General features: G+C 34.0%; 1 protein-coding gene across 1 annotated transcript in view; it reads right to left on the bottom strand.

Annotated features, from left to right (window-relative positions):
• Positions 1–20,598, bottom strand: part of MALRD1 (MAM and LDL receptor class A domain containing 1) — a 512,511-nt gene that overhangs the window by 338,330 nt on the left and 153,583 nt on the right. The window contains exons 20-21 of the mRNA XM_065919555.1: positions 17,127–17,303; positions 14,119–14,281 (exon numbers count right to left, since the gene is read on the bottom strand). Of these exons, the coding sequence (XP_065775627.1) occupies positions 14,119–14,281; positions 17,127–17,303 (340 nt within the window). The remainder of the gene's footprint in view (positions 1–14,118; positions 14,282–17,126; positions 17,304–20,598) is intronic.

Raw genomic sequence — 20,598 nt, 5'->3', positions numbered from 1 at the left:
TCATTAAATGTTTTATCAATCATTCTACTATTGTAAAATAGCTCCAGTTCTGAAGACCTCTATAGAATGTGTCATCCAGATTCCATTAACTTCTGACTTTCAATTAGAATTGGCTGGTATATGATACTAGCAGGGGACTGGAAGGTGGAAAGAAAGAGCATTCAGGGTATTTATTCCCACAATCCCAGTCCATTCCCTCTCCACCTCACCATTTTTGTGGCAGGGAGTCACAAAGTGAAATAGAGATAGAAAATCCACCAGAAAAAGAATTCAGAGTAACAATAGTAAAGATGATCCAAGATCTCAGGAAAAGAACAGAGGAACTGACTGGAGATGATACAAGAAATGTTTACTAAAGAGATAGAAACTTTAAAGGACAAAGATGAATGCTGTGATAACTAAAAAATTAAAAATACACTAGGAGGAATTAATAGCTGAATAAATGATGCTGAAGCATGAATAAGTGAGCTGGAAGACACACTGGTGGAAATCATTGCTGCAGAACAGAATAAAGAAGAATGAGAAGAAACAAGGGCAGTCTAAGAGACCACTGGTACCACATTAAATGCACCTACATTCATATTATAGGGGTCCCGGAAGGAAAGGAGAGAAAAGGACCTGAGAAAATATTTGAAGAGGTAATAACTGAAAACTTCTCTAACATGGTAAAGGGAACACTCAAGTCCAGGAAACACAGAGAGTCTCATACAGGATAAATCCAAGAAGGAACACATCAAGACACATATTAATCAAATTGATAGAAAGTAATGACAAACAGAAAACTATTGATTATTACTACTCCATGATGGGAGCATAGTATAGCTGCTATTTTATCTTTGCTTGGTGAAGTTCTATGCAGTTCTTTAAAATCAGCTCAAAAATCACTTTTCATAATGTTTTTTTTTCCCTTTGTATACGATCAATCCTGCTTCCTCTGCACCCAAGTAATACTGTACCTTCTTTATGGTTCTTATATTCTCTTTGAAATGACATCTAATTTTTAAAATTTCTCTTATCTATACCCAAATTTAAGATTCTTGCATCTCCTTCTGTTATTTGCATAAAGTATTTCTCATAATGGTATGCAGAAATCTCTCTTAAATTGATTTATAATTATTGTATATCTAGAAGTAACTATTCTTAGGGAATACCAATGATGTTAAGAATATATCAATAGTTTACACATTATGAAGTCACTATAGTCTTATAAAATTTTGACTAGATATAGACAAATTTGAAAGATAACAATGATGACACAGATTTTAAAATCTCAACTCTGAATCAAACCTTATTATCCCAGAAACTTTATTACTTGTACTGTTATACTACAAATAAAATATCTAAATATTGTAGCCGCTTAAACAAAACATTATGTATATATACTTATTCTTTTAGTCTTATGATGGTAGAATTTTAAGAACTCTTTAATTATTTTATGATGATTAATAACAATGAGAAAAATAAAATTATAAAAATGAAAACATTTATAAGTTAATAATAAATTATGTCCATTAAAACAAAGTTCATAGAACTAGCACATTTTTAATGAGATCATTAATATTACTTACACTTCCTTAATTTAATTTTTATTATTATTGTTATATCTCACCTTATTCTCAAAATATACTGCTATTTACAAAAATAAGATATAGTGTAACATAAACTAGAGCTTCCCTGGTGACTCAGTGGTAAAGAATCTGCCTGCCAATGCAAAAGACATGGGTTCAATCCCTGGATTGGGAAGAACCCCTAGGGAAGTAAATGGCAACCCACTCCAGTATTCTTGCCTAGGAAATACCATGAACAGAGGAGCCTGGTGGGCTACAGTCCATGGGGTCACAAAAGAGTTGGACATGTCTTAGCAACTAAGCAACAATAACAACATCATAAACTAAAAGATAAATACACAAAAATGTATATTTATTCTTACACTAAATGGAGCCACAGATAAAACTAGATCACAAGATGCATTTTATGTTTACAGAATCACTAACATTAGGTTAAAATTTTCATTCTAAGATTTCTCTGGGTCAATATGAACAAGGAAACATAAACAGCAACATGATTCAGAGACTCAAGGAAACACACAGCCAACGTGATTGTATCACCCCTTTGGCATCAATAAATTCTTAAAGACACAGGAAATAAACACATACTTTTAAGGGTCTATATTTCTCAAAATGACAGAAAGTTGACAAACGTAAAAAAGTAACCAAAGTTAGAAGCCCATTTTTGGAGACATTCCTTTATGAGTATCAGGGCAAAAAAAAAAGTTTTCTGTATAAAACAGTGTTTCCAGACAAGTCCAATGTGCTGCCAATTTTGAGAACCAGAACTTGGCTAAACAAATGGGTCTTCACAGCATGGCTGCCAGATGAATGGCCTCACCTGGGAACTTAAAAATGTAAATATTAGGGTCCTACCCAGACCTACTGAATCAGAAATTCTAGAGTGAGCCCAAGATTCCTGTGTTTTAACAAGCTCTCCAGGTGATTCTGATGTGTGATGGGGAGCCACTAGACTAAAACAATTCCCAGGAAAGCAGAATGAGATTGCCTTCTACCAACAAAATGTGGGTTCTGGACTTAAAGAAGAAAAGAAGGCAAGAGTGGGTTTGAATACTGGATAGTTATTTTATTTTTTCAAGATTTTTTTTTTTATGTGGACCATTTTTAACCCCTTATTAAATTTGTTACAATATTGCTTCTATTTTATGTTTTGTTTTGTTTTTGGCCAGGAGGCATGCGGGATATTAGCTTTCCAACCAGGAACTGAACCTCCTGCAGTGGAAGGTGAAGTCTTCACCTCTGGACCACAATGGAAGTCTCTGGACATTTCTAGATTACTGCTTTCTCTCCAAACTACCATCACTAACACTTCTTTCATCTACCCTTCCTTTTTCTTCTGAATTATTTATACAGTACCAGTTGTCTTGTTTCTCCACCTCCTGTGGCATAAAACTGCAATCAAATCAGGTTAGATATCTTAAATATGCTTGGTTCTTAAGCAACAGATGTTTCCAAGATGAGGGAAAGTGTGTAAGATCACAGATTAGAGCATTTGTGATTTGGATTCAAAGGTTCCATCTCCCAAGCTTACTAAATAGTGTGCACCAAGGCAAGCTGTTTAACATCTTTAAACCTTGGTTTGCTGACATGTACAACAGGGATAATTATACGAACCAGCAAAGTTCACTGGGAGGACTTAATGTGATTATGTATGAAAGGCATCCTCATAATGCCTATCATATAATAAACAATTAATACTGATTTCATTTCTAAGATGCTTCACTATGAAAGGTACCAGGGCTCATTTATCAGACCTCCCTGTTAGTCGTGTACAGTCAATGAGAACATGCTGAGGAAACAGATCTATATAAATATCTGAATTTAAGAATTCATAAACTTGGCATTTCCCCCCTTTTTCATGAACAGTCTCCACTTAATTGTAGATATTATCCTTTGAAACAGGCAAATCAAAGGTAGGTTTTAAGTATAAATTAGATGTAATTTTTAATTCTATCTAACATTTATTAATGATAAATAAGTAATCTTATGTTTCCAGAGAAAAATGATTTAAAGATATAATTGAACTTATATAACATCCTTCCATTAGCCATTACATTATCGATGAATTGTTGAGCATACTGACCTTAGTACCTATCATGTGTAAGACTATGCATGATTTTTAACAAATCCACTTAAAGCTTCTTTTGTAGATACTTTTAAAATAAACACTATGGAGTTAATCTATGGAGAGATTCATTTAGTCATGAAAAGATAACAGCTGTTCTATCTCTTACATCACATTTTAATCTTCCATCCTTTGGTTATCTGACCACTAATACAGAACTAAAGTATAAACAGACATCTCTTGTAAACTATTTTTAATAAACTGTTTTTAGTCTGATCTGCTACACTTGATAACTAAGACAAAACTACTCTCCTTGGATAATAATGTTATAAAGAACTTGAAGAAAATGAGTTCTAAACAACAAATCTACTGAGATTTACTCAAACCATGAGACTAAGAAACTGTATTTTGAATTTCATTATGACTGTAGTTCTAAAGATAGACTTTGTAAGACCAGTGTAAATAATTCTTCGGGGGAAAAGTCTGTGCTAGATAGGATTACTACTACCTTTACCCATAGTTTATGGTTGAATTTGAATATCATATAAACTCTCAGGAAAAATTTATGTTCTTAATGTCAGAGATATTTGAATGGATGCATTAAAGTCGCATCATCTTACAAATAAATATCTTTTTAATATGCAAACACAGGCATCACATTTAAGCAAAAACCTTCACACCATAAAGACAATGCATTGCCTTCCCTTGCTTGTATTTCTAAGTCTACAAAGTGAATACACAACAAATGTAGAAGATAAGAGGTTTCTTTCTTCCTCTATTAAAGCTCACTGTATATTTTCATACTAAGCCTTATGTTGACTTTGTTAACTTTTGCTCAATTTATTGCTCAAAACCTGGAGAAAAGTTTAATTTCAATTCAGTAAATTTCTTTTAAGTGGACAGAAATTTAAAAATCCACTTTATGGCAATCCTTGGTGATTGAAAATATTAAACTAAATTAATAATGTTAATAATGAGGCTTAAAATGTCAAATTGAAAGGAGAACTAAATCAAGTAGTTGCAGGTGAAGCAATGTTTCCATTAGAGTAAAATTATCTAAGAAGTATGAATACAGATTACAATAAGAGATGAATTTAGCTAAATAGGAAGCCACTTAATAAACTAACTTGAAGCATTTCCAAGGCACTTGTTTTAGTGCCTGTATTTAGGAAAGACACAAAAGGGAAAATATTATGGAGACTAGATCTTAACGAACTTACAACCTAGTGGAAAAAAAGAAAATAAACCCAGGTGGCTATTTGCAGAAAACTCAATTGATGGAATTAATGTTAAATATTTGGAACATAAAGATAGCCATGAAGTATGTTACTGAAATAAGTGATAATTCTAAATTCAGAAAAAAGGCCTCTCTTTCCATCTCAGTCTACCCTCCACTTGCAGATATAGCTTCTTTAACAAACATTCTGAAGTTTAAATGATACCATTTCCTTCCTGGCATTTTGACCACTGCAAAATAAGCTCTCTACTATCACAGTCAACGTCTGGTCAAGTTCACTACCCAGTGTCCTGAAACCTTAATATAATGATATTGATTTGGGGGATCTATACTGTTATTTTGTAGACATTCTGCACAAAATATTTTGTCACAGTATTTTCCACTGCCATCAAACATATGATGCTGACTTTAGAAGCAGTTTACTGTTACTTTTTCTAGAGTGATAACTTGTTTGCATCTTTACCTTTATTTTTGTGAATTTGTCTATTCTCTTTTAGAGACCAATCCCCTTTCCCGTATGCTTAACAATAATTCAGTGCATACTGGGGGTGGAATGTGTTACATACATAGCAGAAAATTCTTCTCTTGTACCCGAATGAGGCAATCACTCATCATCAATGATAAAACAGCATGGCCTCTGCCCTCCTGAGCTTGTGGTCCAGGGAAGACACACAAGGTCTTTACGGAGATACTGTTTCTCTCTATTGTTGCTCAGCCGCTGAGTCATGTCTGACTGTTTCGACCCCATGGACTGCAGCACGTCAGGCTTCCCTGTTCTTCACTATTTCCTGGAATTTGCTCAAACTCGTATCCATTGAGTTGATGATGCTATCCAACCATCTCGTCTTCTATTGACCCCTTCTCCTCCTGCCTTCAATCTTTTCCAGCATCAGAGTCTTTTTCAATGAATCAGCTCTTCACATCAGGAGGCCAAATTATTGGAGCTTCAGCTTCAGCTTCAGTCCTTCCAAAGAATATTCAGGGTTGATTTCCTTTAAGATTGACTGGTTTGATCTCCCTTCAGTCCAAGGAATTCTCAAGAGTCTTCCCCAGTAACACAATTCAAAAGTATCAATTCTTTGGCACTCAGCGTCGTCGTTATGGTCCAACTCTCACATCCTGAATGACTACTGCAAAAACCACAGCTTTGACTATACAGATTTTGTCAGCAAAGTGATGTCCCTGCTTTTTTCCTCTCTAGTTCATGTCAATAAAACCTCTTCTCACAGTTGGGAGACATAAGCATGTACATCCTAAGAATTTTAAGATATGAAAAATATGATAAATAGTAACAAAAGGCCAATAAAAATGGGGAAATTTTTCTACGACATTTGTAACAGATTAAAAAAAAAAATCACCTCAATGATTTAAAAGACCTTACATCTAGGACCTGCAGCTACAAAGGCCCATGTGTCTAGAGTCCATGCACAACAAAAGAAGCTACCACAATGAAAAGCACACACTGCAATGAAGAGTAAACCCAGGTCATCACAACTAGAGAAAGCCCACATGCAGCAAATAAAGCCCACAGTGCACCCCCAAATAAATATCTTACAAATCAGTAAGGAAAAATAAGCACTATAAACTGAAAATCAAGCAAAGAGCACAAACAGGAGATACACAGAGAGATACACTTGAACAAGGTACAAAGAAAAAAAGATAGGCTACACTCTGTTTTAGAGAAATGAAAAGAATGCAATTAGTTGATATTTAATAGCTTTTATACAAAAAAAAATAATTCAATACTCAATTGTTTGGCAAACATACAGAAAAACAGACATGATCACGTACTGCTTTCAAAAATGGTACGTTTTGCAAAGTAACACAAAATTTTAAATCAAGTGTTTTAAAATATAATTAATAATATAAGAATTCTACTCTGTATGCTTTTTAACTCTCAGGATATAATCTACAGTATGTGTAAAGTTGCATAGCGTTCAGTGAAAGTTGATTAAATTTGTGTATAATCAAAAACAACTCGTAAATCAAATAGAGAGGAATTAAATTACTGAGTTATGGTGCATCCTGTTAATGGAAAACTATTGCTCCATTTTAAAAAGTATTGGGAAATAATTGCTTACAGATTGTATATAAAATTAAAAGCATATTAGAAAACAATGTGATTAATAGAACATATTTTGCTTATCAAATATATATATATATATACACACACACAATGCTTTTTATCATGGTGGCAAGATTATAGTTATTGTCATTATTTCCCTTTCTTATTTATATTTAAACATTTTCCTACAATAAGAATACATTTCTTCTTTTGTGGGGAAAAAGCAGTATTTTTGTAACAATAAAAAAGTTAAAGTCTTAAAATAATCAGTAAATGGTCTTTACCCTTATTTTAGTTCACTTATTTTAGTTCACTTATATTGTTCACTAAAATTCAAATTTGGAGGATCTTTCCAGGTATTATCAAAGATAGAGACAACCAGGACAGACCTGGAGATCTCAGTGTCTCCAGGGGGCCTCTCCTGAGCGTTACACATGTATTCATGTCTATGCTGGTTCCATGTCTGATTAAGCTTGCCATTCTCACAGACCAGATGCTCAGGAAATACATGTCTAATTTAAGAATGAGTTGTGTGTCTAGTCAAGGGTACCTCTTCCAGACCATAAAGATCTTTGAATATTTGATAAATCTGCATATACAAAGGTCATTAGATGATATTAATATATATGTGATTCATAAGTTATATATATATAAAAATGGTTCATATGTGATATAGTATGTTCAAATTTTCAAGTTGCCTTCATATAAGAATTAAATCTAATTTACCTTACTTGAGAAAATATTTTATTCCTCCATATTTTGAATAACTATAACAATTTTTTGCAGAAGTTAGAATACAAATAAATTTATTTCATCTCAATGTGGTTAAAGGGAAAGCACATTTAAAAACTGTATGATGAAAATGAATTCAAAAATTTTGAAAATAACTGTAACTATGATATAAAAGTTATTTTATTATTACAGTGATCATTAGTAACATATCACAAATCATATGCTATGTTATGAATATATTGTTAAAACTTTACCATGTACAGCAAATACACTACCAAACAAGCTATATTTATATTATTTTAGGAATGGCTTACAAAAGTATTATTTTCAGCATAGATTTCTCTTAAATTCCATGTTCTGGAGCAACTGCAGTTAATTTTTTTTAATATTATAAACTTAAAATACACCAAAATAAAATTAAAGTGATTTAATTCACTTAATTAAAACAAATTATTGATGTGTATGGAAAAATAAAGAATAGGTGCTTAACTCAAGGTCAACCTAAAATGAAAGCCATTTTTCAAGTGTTGTAGAGGTGCAGTTATGCTTTGTATTCAGTCCTGTGGAAACACTGCCCGAAATGCTATTTCCCACAAGTGTTAAAACAGTTAAGAGAAAATCACTACAGTTTAATTTTGATTTTGCCTGTTTGCATTTTTATTTTCATTTTAGCCAAACTGTTTCTAAAGCCTACTATTTAACCATTATTCTAGATTTATAAAACTGGATCTTTCAGAAATTATGTTGGGAGAGTGTTGAAGCATTTAAATTGGCCTATAAAATATTGGCTTCCCAGACAGGACTCTGAGAAAGCAGTGATCCTGGCATTTAATGTCTAAGAGAGTGAAGCTTTGCAAATTGTTATTGTTGCAGAGCAGAAAACATTAAAATATTTTTGGGTTTACTGAAGCCTTCATCCACATTTACATCTAGCACTTAGAACATTACGGTATGCACAGTTATGTCACAGAGACAGCTTGCATTATTTATGTGGCTTTTAGATTATAATGATGTCAAGCCGGTACAAATGCACAATGTAGATAGGAATGTAGGTCCATTGGCAACAGTGTGGACTATAGCTCATTCCCACCTCAAAGACAACGGTCAGTGCTATGAAATAAAAAGAAAAATTTCAGAAAAAGTACTTCCAGCTTTATAAATAAGCAACACACGAAATTATATTCTATCTAATCTGCATTTTGAATGAGATGGTTCATACTCAAACAGCTTCTCAATATTCTGTAAGCAAACCTTAAAATGCAAGGCATTTAAAAATATCCTTTTTTTTTTTGTCAAAATGTTAATAAAATCAGTACAGTTGATTTTGATCTTAAAGAAAGGCAAGAATCATTTTGATTAGGGGTAGAGAAGAAAACACACAGGTAAAAAGACTTGAGAAAAAAGGTTGGGTATCTTACATGAATGAGGCAACACATAGGGTGCCTTGAAATTGCATGTCTTCTAGATGAACACAGTGTGGAGTTTTCTCCTATACGATTTCTCAATTTTAATAGTTACTTTATAGCACACACATTTTGTTGTTTTTGAATAAAATCATCTTTGAATTTTTCTGTCACTTCATTTTTCCTGAAATATTTTGTTCTAAATTTTTTAATTAGTCACTGGACTTAGAGGAAAATGAGTCAGTTCTGATCAAAATTGGAAATAGTTGCTAAGAAAGCCACCCTCTTTTAGCAATACCCTCCCCACTTTCTCCCATAGACAGCTGCTAAGAGTGAGGTTTTAGAACCATCTAGAAGTTATACTAGAAGTACAGAGTCCCAGCTCTAGCCCCAAGATTCTGATTCAAGTGTCAGAATCTGCTTTTAAATAAATGTATTACATATTTAAATATTAATAAACACAGAAACATGATCAGAGGTCCTCGATCTATACTTTGCAAAACTTCTCTAGAGTTTCTGGGAGCAGTCAGAAACCACTGACCCAGAATATGCATGTGTATTCTACTAGATATAATTCCATATGAACAATAAATAGAGAGAGCTTAATCTGCTTGAGGGAATGATTTAAGGCTCCTAAAAAATCTTTATAGCAGACCTTATTTAACCAACAGATAGGCATTTACTGAAGTCAAATAAAATGGAATTGAGGGCCAAGGATTCCAAACTTTGCTCTTCTTGCTTCCAGCTGTGAAAATGAATAAGCTGGATCAAAGGCTTTCTTGTGAGATAAAAATGATCGTAAATTTTATGGTACTTACCTATGAGCCAATTTACCAATTTACATACTATGGTAAAGTTGACTTGGCTTGTTGAACTGATTATGGAGGTTAGAGGACAGGATTCTGAGGTCTTATAAAATTACAAACTGAGAGAAATCATGCACGACACTCCTATAGCATCAATGTTCTAAACTTAATATGAATTAGCTACATATTCATATTCATACTTAATATGAATTAGCTACAAAGCTTAGATGCTAGGTAATCCAAATGCCTTGATTCAATAGTAAGCAAATAATTTTTTTAAACAATTCTCAGTTAAGATTCATGTTTTTCCAAGTTCTGCAGTAGCTCCTGGAGCATGAATGGATATAAATTCATTTTGCTTCTGTGTTTTGTGTGTGTGTGTGTGTTGTTGTTGTTATTGTTTAACTAGATCATGGTTTTTTCCCCAAAATACCAAGAAAATAATTTTTCTACTAAATAGTCCCTCTCACTGCCTAAGTTAAAGGAAATGGAAATTTCATCCAACTCCAATCTCAAAAGAACATGCAAATTGCAATGATATTTACATTGAGTAGGTTTTACTTTGTTATTTCTTCAGATTATAATTGAGAACAATATGTATTTTTAAATAAATATTTAGACTTCAATCCTAGGAAAAAATATCATGCCAGGTGCCTTTAGTTGGTCCCTGCTGAGCAGGATGAAGGGAGAATCCACTCACAAGCCCCATTGCTAAGACCACGGCCACATAGAAGCAGCCCCAGAAGAAGAGAAGACTATTTCTAATTAATACACATATGTTGAATGAAACAGCTAAATGGAATGGTATTACTCTCCTGCAAACAAAAAAGTAAAATAAAGATACAACCCTTATTATAGACCCAGAGTTCACTTCAGATCCTCAGGTACAAAGACTTGTCTGTTAAAGTGTGAACACAAACCAAAGAGTGTCAGAATATCACTTCACTTAGCCTTTACCATTTCATTTCCATGATGAAAAATATAAGACTTATCAGAGATTCAACTACACAATGAAAACCTCCCTACATATTCCTACTCCATCATGATAGACATTCTACTGCTTCACTAGGTATATAAAGTGAGAGAATATTTTGAAGTACAGTAATGTGACTTGTTTTTCTTCATACTAACTTATGAGTGATCTTCGCCACCCTAAGCCAGAAGCAGTCTTTGCCTTAAGGCGAAGTGAAATTATAGCATGAAAGAATTGGTGTAGAGCTTTTGTATTTTCAAGAGTGCTCTTGAAGACTATTTCAGACACAACAGTCTAAAAATCTGGCTTTAAATCTCGAGACCCAGATATCTGAGAGAGAAAAAATTATTTTCTAAATAGAAAACCTCCTCTTTAAAAATAAAACAACAACAACAAAGAAAAACAAACAGAATTTGGGTAAACTGAGCTTGTGCTCTATGCCATGCTTAGTTGCTCAGTTGTGTCCAACTCTTTGAGCCCCTGTGGTCTATAGACTACTGGGCTCTTTTGTCCATAGAATTCTCCAGGCAAGAATACTGGAGTGGGTTGCCATGTCCTGCTCCAGGAGATCTTCCCAATTCAGGGATCAAACCTAGGTCTCCCATACTGCAGGCAGATTCTTTACCATCTGAGCCTAAGGGAAGCTTGGGGTTCTACTACAAGCCAGAGAGTAGAATAAATGACACGTAAGAACTATTTCACGAAGTAAAAGGGGGAAAAAAAAAAGAAAAAAACAGAGAGGAAGGCAAGAGGAGATGGAAGCTTAGGGACTGCACCCTTCTCCAGGACTCACTGTCATGCAGTGCTCATCCATTAAACATTATCTGATTAAGTATTCCTATTTAGGATATATTTAACTTTGTGCCTTGCAGCCTTTAATTATAAAGTATCAATATATTGATCCTAATCATCAACTAACTCAGTCAACAAATAATTACTGGTACTTAATTATATAACAAATCTTAAAAATAATGCAATGGATGGGAATCAGAGTCCTTGAAATTCCTCAGGGAATTTGCAGTCTATTGGAGGAGGTGGGGGTGAGGGGCAGAGACAAACAAGCTAAAAGTCGATCATATTACTTTGCTTATGTGTTGTCATAGTTCTATTTATACTTTTACCGCCTAGAAATGAGACGCTCCTCTTTTTCTTTACAAAAATATAGATTATTAATGAAGCACAGCTTCGCATGAGCCACAGAAATTTTCTGAAATTATCCTATGCTTTTTTATATGAGAAGCAGCCCGAGAAAACTTTTGTGTAGTGAAATTACAAAACTTATTTGCCAAATGTCAGATGTGATCAAAACAAAGCAGCATTCATATCTGCTACTCTATATACTTTGGGCAACTTGGTTGCAGATGTTTAAACAAAATGATGGTAAAACTGGAACCATTTTAATGGAACACAAACAACAAAAGAGAGCTCAAAAAATCAGGGTGAAAAAGTCAGTCAGGAAAATAAAGTCACTGTACACTAAAGATACAGTGATCCCCTTGAGTGCAAGGTCAAGTTGGCCAGGGCGACAATGGACTGGACAGCAGATATACCTTTAGTTTTCTTTGAAGCAGCAACCAACCACAGGAGCTGGGGTCATAAAGCTTTACCGGTGGAGAAGTGTGAAGGCATAAAGGTTTTGAAAAGATTCTCTTTAATATAAACGGGGAGTTCTTTGTTGTCTTCAGTAACATTTCCTTGAAATCATTAAAAGGAAAAAAGAAAAATGGGAGCTTGTAGGGAGTATTCTTTGCAGGCTACAAAACAGGGGAAGGAATGAGTTATTAAAACTTGAAAGAAAAGACCAAAATAAACAATGATAAAGAGCAATGACTGGAAGAAGGGAGAAAGGGCAAGGTGATGGAGGAGAAGTTTGAAAAGGAAGAAAAGAGGAAAAGAAATTTGGAGAAGGGATGAATATATAACTCCTTCTGGATCCTGGGCCATATTACAAACTATTTTTCTTCACTTAACGCATGCTTTTCTCTGGGTTCTATGACTTTTTTGTATGTAAAGGAGTAGTTTACTTGGAGAAGAGCATAGAGACCAAGGAAATGGGGATTGTGTCATCTATCCTCACCAGACAGTTGCAAAACATATTGAAACACAATAAAAATGAATATCAATACACAAAGACTTCATGAGGTATAATAAATTGCGTACACATTGAAGGCAGTCTATGAAATGCTTTTTCTAAATTTTTTAAATTAAAAAATATTAATTTTTATTATATTTGCTTTACGATGTTGTTAGTTTCTACCACACAGCAAAATGAATCAGCTATATGTGTATATGTGTGCGTGTGTGTGTGCTAAGTCACTTCAGTTGTGTCCTTCTCTTTGCACTCCCATGGACTGCAGCCCACCAGGCTCCTCTGTCCATGAGATTCTCCAGGCAAGAATACTGGAGAGGGTTGCCATGCCTTCCTCCAGGAGATCTTTCCCACCCAGGGATCAATCCACATCTCTTATGTCTCCTGCATTGGCAGGCGGGTTCTTTACCACTAGTGCCACCTGGGAAGTCTACACATATATGCATTCATATCTCCCCTCTTTTTTGGATTTCCTGCCCATTTAGGTCACCACAGAGCACTGAGTAGAGTGTGCTGTACAGTAGGTTCTCATTAGCTATCTATTTTATACATAGTATCATATCAATAATGTATATATGTCAATCTCAATCCCCCTAATCATTCCACTCCCCTCTACCCCCTTGGTATCCATACTCTAATTCTGCTTTGCAAATAAGATCATCTATACCGTTTGAGGGGGGGCTTCCCCATTGGCTCAGCAGGTAAAGAATCCATCTGCAATGCAGGAGACACAGGAGATGTGGGTTCGATCCCTGGGTTGGGAAGATCCTCTGGAGGAGGAAATGGCAACCCACTCCAGTGTGCTTGCCTGAAAATTTCTATGGACGAGGAGTCTGGCATGCTATAGTCCAAAGGGTTGCAAAGAATCTATGTGACTGAGCAAGTAAGCAAGCAAGAAAAATGATACCATTTTTCAAGATTTCATATATATGCATTAATATACAGTATTTTTCTCTTTATGACTTTCTTTACTCTTTGTGACTTTTATAAAAGCCTTGACCACTTTTTTAACTAAATGTTTTCTTCAATCTTGTAAGAAAGAATACTTAGTCCACTTATTCTCTCACTTAAACATCCATCTTTACAAGAGCACTAACAGGATAAGGGGGCAAGGCAGAAATTTGGGAAGTGCTTAATAAACAGTTCCTAAGAGACATTTTCCAAATATGTGGTCACTTACATTGTATGATCCACCGATGGCCTGTGATTTTCCTCACCATGATGAATACTGGTTCCATTACCAAGTCCCCATCTGAATGCGTTTGAATCTTCAATTAATTTTTCTGAGATTGGCTGGTACCATTTACACAGGCTTCCATTTTCAAAACTGCAAATGTCCATAGCTTGAAGAGAATGGGACCGAGAAAAGATGAGCTAATCACAACAAATGTATCAATAAATGGCAATTTCCATCTGCATCAGCACTTTCTTACACTTGGGGATTTTTAAAATTTTTAATCAAACTTTTCAACATTACTGAACTAATTAGGCAAATGCTTTACATAATCGCTTGAAGAGTTTTAAAGAAATCTAGCTGTATTATATTCAAATATCTATAGTCACTGAAATGTGGAAATAAAAGCACATACTGAAGAATCTGCTTTCATAAACAAGTAAGATTTTAATTAGCTCCTAAAGCAGCACTTCAAGCATCACCAGTCTCTTCTGACACAACACTTACATTGCTTATATGACCTCCAAGTTCTGATAAGTCTGTTCTTTTGTCACAGTATTACTGGAAAACTAAATTCCAAATTACTTAAATTCAAAGCAATAAGATTTTCAACAGCTTTCATATTGAATCTCTTTCCTTGAAAGTTTTCAATATTCTTATGACTGTATTCCAATATCAAAAACTTAAAAACCAGTGACTTTTAAAAATACATAGGTTGTGTGGAAAAACAAAAGCTCTCTCTTCCTCTCCCTCCCCCCTTCTCTCTGCATGTGTTCATAAGTCTGTCTGTTTTCAATCCTCCACTTCTAAAAGAGTCAATTCAATGTTTTGTGTATAAAATGGAAAGCCTGGTGTGTTAAAAAAAAAAAAAAAAACAAAACTCCAGGTTTTTTCAATTTTTAATTGGAGGTTAATTATGTTACAATATTGTAATGGTTTCTGCCATACATCAACATGAATCAGTCATGGGTATCTTTAGATGGCATAAACGATAACGGCAGAGGCTACCACTACCACCATTAGAAACTTGGGTTCACAGTTTAACATAAAATTTGAGAACGAAACACTCCATCAAAAAAAGTGATTTTAATCATGACATTCAGGTGTGTTATTTAATCACTGATATTAATATTGATTATATGATTATTCTGTGAAGAGGTTAAGTATTCAACAGAATCTTGTTCTTCATATAATTTAAAGAAGACCTTAAAAAGTATAGATTTTTAAAAAATTATAGGACCGAGTTTGAGGCAAGCTATCTGCTGTACAACGTTGTACCTATAGTCAACAATGCCGTATTGTACACTTAAAAATCTATCAAGGGGGTAAATCTTATGTTGTGTTCTTATTACAATGAAAAAATTACAAAATGTAAGACTGCAGATGACAGAGAGATTTATCACAATAGTTCATCTTACAAAGAGATAGAGAGGCAAGACATATAATTTGTTCAGAAATAAATGGCAATAATTCATATTTAATCAAAATAAATAAACATCCTCATGATTTTAAAATGATAATTTAATTGTAAGCATTCAAGACATTTAAAGAACTTAACGAAACTTAACAAAATATCCCATCCAATCATCAATGACATTGCTAAAATGTCTAAGCCGAACTAAGAAGAAAGTCAATATTCACTAAAAATGCTCACTAGATGTAATTAATTAGATTTTGTGTAAACTTTTACAAAGATAACTTATGTGTGATTAGAAGTGGATTCTACTGTCATCCCATGAAGAAGATTGAATACCACAACATCTTCCATTATCCCACATTACCCCAGTGTATCTTCCTGACCAACTTGAGTTAATTACTGTCTCATCTCATTCACAAAGTGGATCAGCTTTGATTTTATGAGTTTTTTTAGGCCTCGATTAGTTTACATGTTGGAGAAGGCAATGGCAACCCACCCACTCCAGTACTCTTGCCTGGAAAATCCCATGGACGGAGGAGCCTGGTAGGCTGCAGTCCATAGGGTCATGAAGAGTCGGACACGACTGAGCGACTTCACTTTCACTTTTTACTTTCATGCATTGGAGAAGGAAATGGCAACCAACTCCAGTGTTCTTGCCTGGAGAATCCCAGGGATGGGGGAGCCTGGTGGGCTGCTGTCTATGGGGTCGCAAAGAGTCGGACACGACTGAAGCGACTTAGCAGTTTACATGTGTATTTATATTTTCCAAGTTTTAGAATTCCTTGATGAGGCTGACACAGACAAATTATAAAGTCACTATACACTGTACTGTCTGTATGTTCTAAATCTTTAATATTATCAAGACACTTGAGCAATATTATGGTAAATTCACACATAATCAATACTTAATAATGATCAAGGAAGAGAAAAATTCACAAGTGTTTATTTCTTCTGATTCTGTGCTTTGCCTATTCAGATGAAGATTAATTTTCCTCCTCTCAGTTTGTATCTCTGACTGAGACATTCACTTTTAAGTTAAATAATTTGCCTAGATCCATTTTTAAAAAGTCATAGATTGGTAGATGCCAAGAAATGGATACCATCTTTCAACAGTATATAGCTACTGAAGTGTCCACATGTACTAGGACTGATTTTCTTATTAACTCTGCACATTTGACATACTATTCATTTTATATGTGTATTTTGACAATGGCAAAATTTGAACAGGTTCATCTTATTTGAGGGTATTATGCTTCTTCTCTAAATATTTCCATTTAGTGATATTGAAGAATAAAGACAAAACAAAGATGAATTTAAAAAGGGCTGGTAAATTATAGCCCTGGAATCAAGTTAAGTTCATGAAAACAAGTATTTTGAATCTAAAATATTAAAGACATTTACCTCTTGTTGGACATGATAGAAGATATATGTTGATTCTTCCACCATTTTCTATACAAATACCTTTTATATTAAGAAACTGCTTTAAACCAGGTTGAAGACTTCTAACTAGGACATTACAATACTACTTGAGATTACACTAGTGTTTTCTCATCTGTTTTATGGCTATATTTAATGCAAAATTTAGGAATTCACATACCGCAAGAGGATTCATCTGACTGGTCACGGCAGTCATATCTAAAATCACATTTCCGGATATTTTCAACACACTGACCATCAGACCTGCAAACAAATTCACTGTCTGTACAGTTGTGTGGAGGCAGTGGTACTGGAACTGTAGTTTCTGGTGGAGTTGGAAGGTTCACAGGCAAATGACCTTGAAATAATAGACAAGTATCATTTTGCAGTTTTTCCATTTCTTTAAAGATTGCACATGATAAACTTTATTAACTATGCTTCATATTCAACATTATAAGAAATATCTGATATCATTTGCTAATCTGCTGAACTTTATGTAAGCATATAAATTGGGGTCCATGGTCTTAGTAACGGCAAATAACTCTGGATATCTCTGATTATAAAAATAGTGAAAGTGCAGATGGAAATTACTGAAAACTCTTCAGAGCTCACTGAATAAATGGGAGGCTCAAGAGCAGGGCTTGGATGATCTTCAGGAACCAAAGGAATCCCAGGTGCTGGCATTAGGAACCAGAGTCAAGGTCAGATTAAACCCTCAAGTTCTCTATGTAAAGGAACTTTGTTCTTTCACTTTCATAATGAATCTAACATCTCATGTTTGTTTCAGATATCCCTGCATAGTTGGGATTCAAAGGCTGCAAGGCAGACCCAAACAAAAGTCTTCACCCAGAAGTATTTAAATAATTAAGATAATAATTTCTGATATTATAGAATTTAGAAGAAATCTATACAAGCTAATTAATTTAGAGAGTAAGCTATTCAATAAGCATTTATTAATAACATCTCTGTATCATATGCATGCTAGTTGCAGAGAATTTAAAGCCAAAGTTGTCACTGCGATAAAATACTGGGTTGGTCAAAAAGTTCATTCAGATTTTACCATAAAATGGAATGGAAAAACCCAAACAAACTTTCTGGCCAACCCAATATTTCTCTGTTCTTTCACCATTACCACACTGTCTTGATTACTGAAGCTTTATAATAAGTCTTGAAGTCGGTAGTGTCAGTCCTCCAACTTTGTTCTGCTTCAATACTACATTGGATATTCTGGGTCTTTTGCCTCTCGATATACACTTTAGATTTAGTTTTTCTATATTCACAAAATAATCTACTGGGATTCTGTTTGACTGGGGTTGCATTAAGCCTATAGATCAATTTAGGAAGAACTAACATCCGGAATATAATAAGAATTCCTCCAATGCATGTTTTTGTATCCTTATGTTAAACAAACATTTTCTGTATAAAATATATACTGTGTCAGAAAATTTTACATAAATAATATTCATATTTTTTGAACTTGTATTTTTGACTCAAAACATACTTTTCAGTTTTCTCTCTATTGACACATACAGAATCAATTCATTCATTTTTATCTGCTTTAGGGTATTCAATTAAATGAATACCCAGATTCATTATTTATTGTATGAATAGTCTGCAGCTGGTATACCTCTTCTCAAGTAGGATAGTAAGAATATAAAGTCCTACAATGGATGTGTTTGTACATTTCTCTTTGTGAATACATGCCAGAGTTATTTCCAAGACAAGTCATCTTAAAATGAAATTTCAAAGTTACAGAATATTTAATTAGTCAACTTTAGATGTTTTCAAAGGTGGTTTACCATTTCCACCCAGAAATGTGTGCATTTCTCATATTCTAGCCAACACGTGGTATCATGAGTTTTTTTTTTTAATGTTTGCCACAGTAACAGTCCTGAAATAATTCCGTGATATTCTAACTTGCATTTCTCTAATCATTGAGACCTTTTAGGCCACTCAAGTATTTTACTATAGTTTATGACTATTCACATCTTCTGCTCTCTCTGTTGAATCCATTGTCTTTTCCTTATTAATTCACAAATTTAAATCAATCCTATATTCTCTATATTAATCCTCAATCATTTATTTATGTGAAAAATAAGCGCTTTTAATCTATGATTTGCCTTTTCATTTTGTATGGTTGCACTTCAGAATAAAAAAATTCTAACTTTAATATATCAATCATTTCCTTTATAGTTTGTGCTTTAAATTTTCACTGAAAGTAATCTTCCCTGTTCTAATAGCATAAATATGTCTTTGATAATTTTCATGAAGTTTTGATAGCTTTACTTTTCATATTTAGATCTTTACTCCATCTGGCCTCTGTTGTTCTCTATTGTCTGTGATAAGAATCTAAATTCAATTTTTTTCACACAAATGACCACTTTTTGACCTATTAATCTATTGTGCAACCCAAACTTTTCTTGCTTATCATTTTATATTTTATTATGAAATGTATTGAACTTTCCTGGTGGCTCAGACGGTAAAGAATCTGCCTGCAATGCAGGACCTGGGTTCAGTCCCTGAGTTGGGAAAATCCCCTGGAAAAGGGAGTGTCAACCCACTCCAGTATTCTTGCCTGGAGATTTCTGTGGACGGAGGAGCCTGGCAGGCTACAGACCATGAGGTCACATTGTTGAGAATCAAACTTTAGATGAATGGACTCATTCTTTATATAATCTGCAACTTAATTTTTTCTTAACATTGTATATTGACCCACCCAAGCTAATGTATGTTCCCGCAGATTAGGGGTTGAATGCTGTATAATAGTTCATTATATGACTATGTAACATATGTTTTCATATGTTTTGTAGCCATTATAATATCAGTGGTTCTTGAGTTGATCCTGTTTGAGGAGGTGTTTGTTTGTACATTTCTCTTGATATACCTAGGTATGGAATTGCTTGGTCACAGAGCATGCACATTTAATTATAATAGATAATGCCAAACTGGGGCTTCCCTGGTGGCTCAATCTGCCTGCAATGCAGGAGACACAACTGAGTGACTAACACACACAATGCCAAACTAGTTTCAAAAGTAATTGCATCAATGTCTATACTCCTCAAGAGTGTATAAACTTTCTGGTCATATCACACATTCGTCAACCACTAGTATAGCTAAGAATTACCTGTATGCTTCTCATTTACTTTGCTGTCTACTCCCTTTTGCATCTCAGCCTTGGTTTGACTCATTCTGTCTTACAATGTTGACATTTACATTGTTCATTTGGTAAGAGTCTGGTACAGTAAATTCATTTTTTCATTTGTTTGTGGATGTCATACTGAGTGCCTTTTTTCACGCTCATTCTTGAAAGAATTTTGCTTTGCTCTAGACTAACAGTCATTTTTTCTCAGAACTTTGAAAATAATATCCAACTGTCTTCCTAATTCCATTCTTCTGTAATTGTATTTTAATCTCTGGCTATTTTTAACATAATCTTCCTTTTTATTGTTTTTCTAATTCTTTTTTCCATAAGCTTGTATCTGATTTATTCTAATATTTTTGCATGAGGTTGACTAGGCTTTTTAAATCTTGAAATTCTTTGTCCTTTTCTCATTACTCTGTATTCCACCAAAATTAATCAGTCTTAAGTGTAGTATCTTTGTATTTGAGAGCACCAAAAGAACAATTGGAGGAAAGTGCTTTTTCCAGCTAAA

Source organism: Muntiacus reevesi, chromosome 2 (assembly GCF_963930625.1).
Source record: "Muntiacus reevesi chromosome 2, mMunRee1.1, whole genome shotgun sequence".
NCBI lineage: Eukaryota > Metazoa > Chordata > Mammalia > Artiodactyla > Cervidae > Muntiacus > Muntiacus reevesi.
The sequence above is the reverse complement of the archived record's forward strand: the minus strand, read 5'-3'. Positions and strand labels throughout refer to the sequence as shown.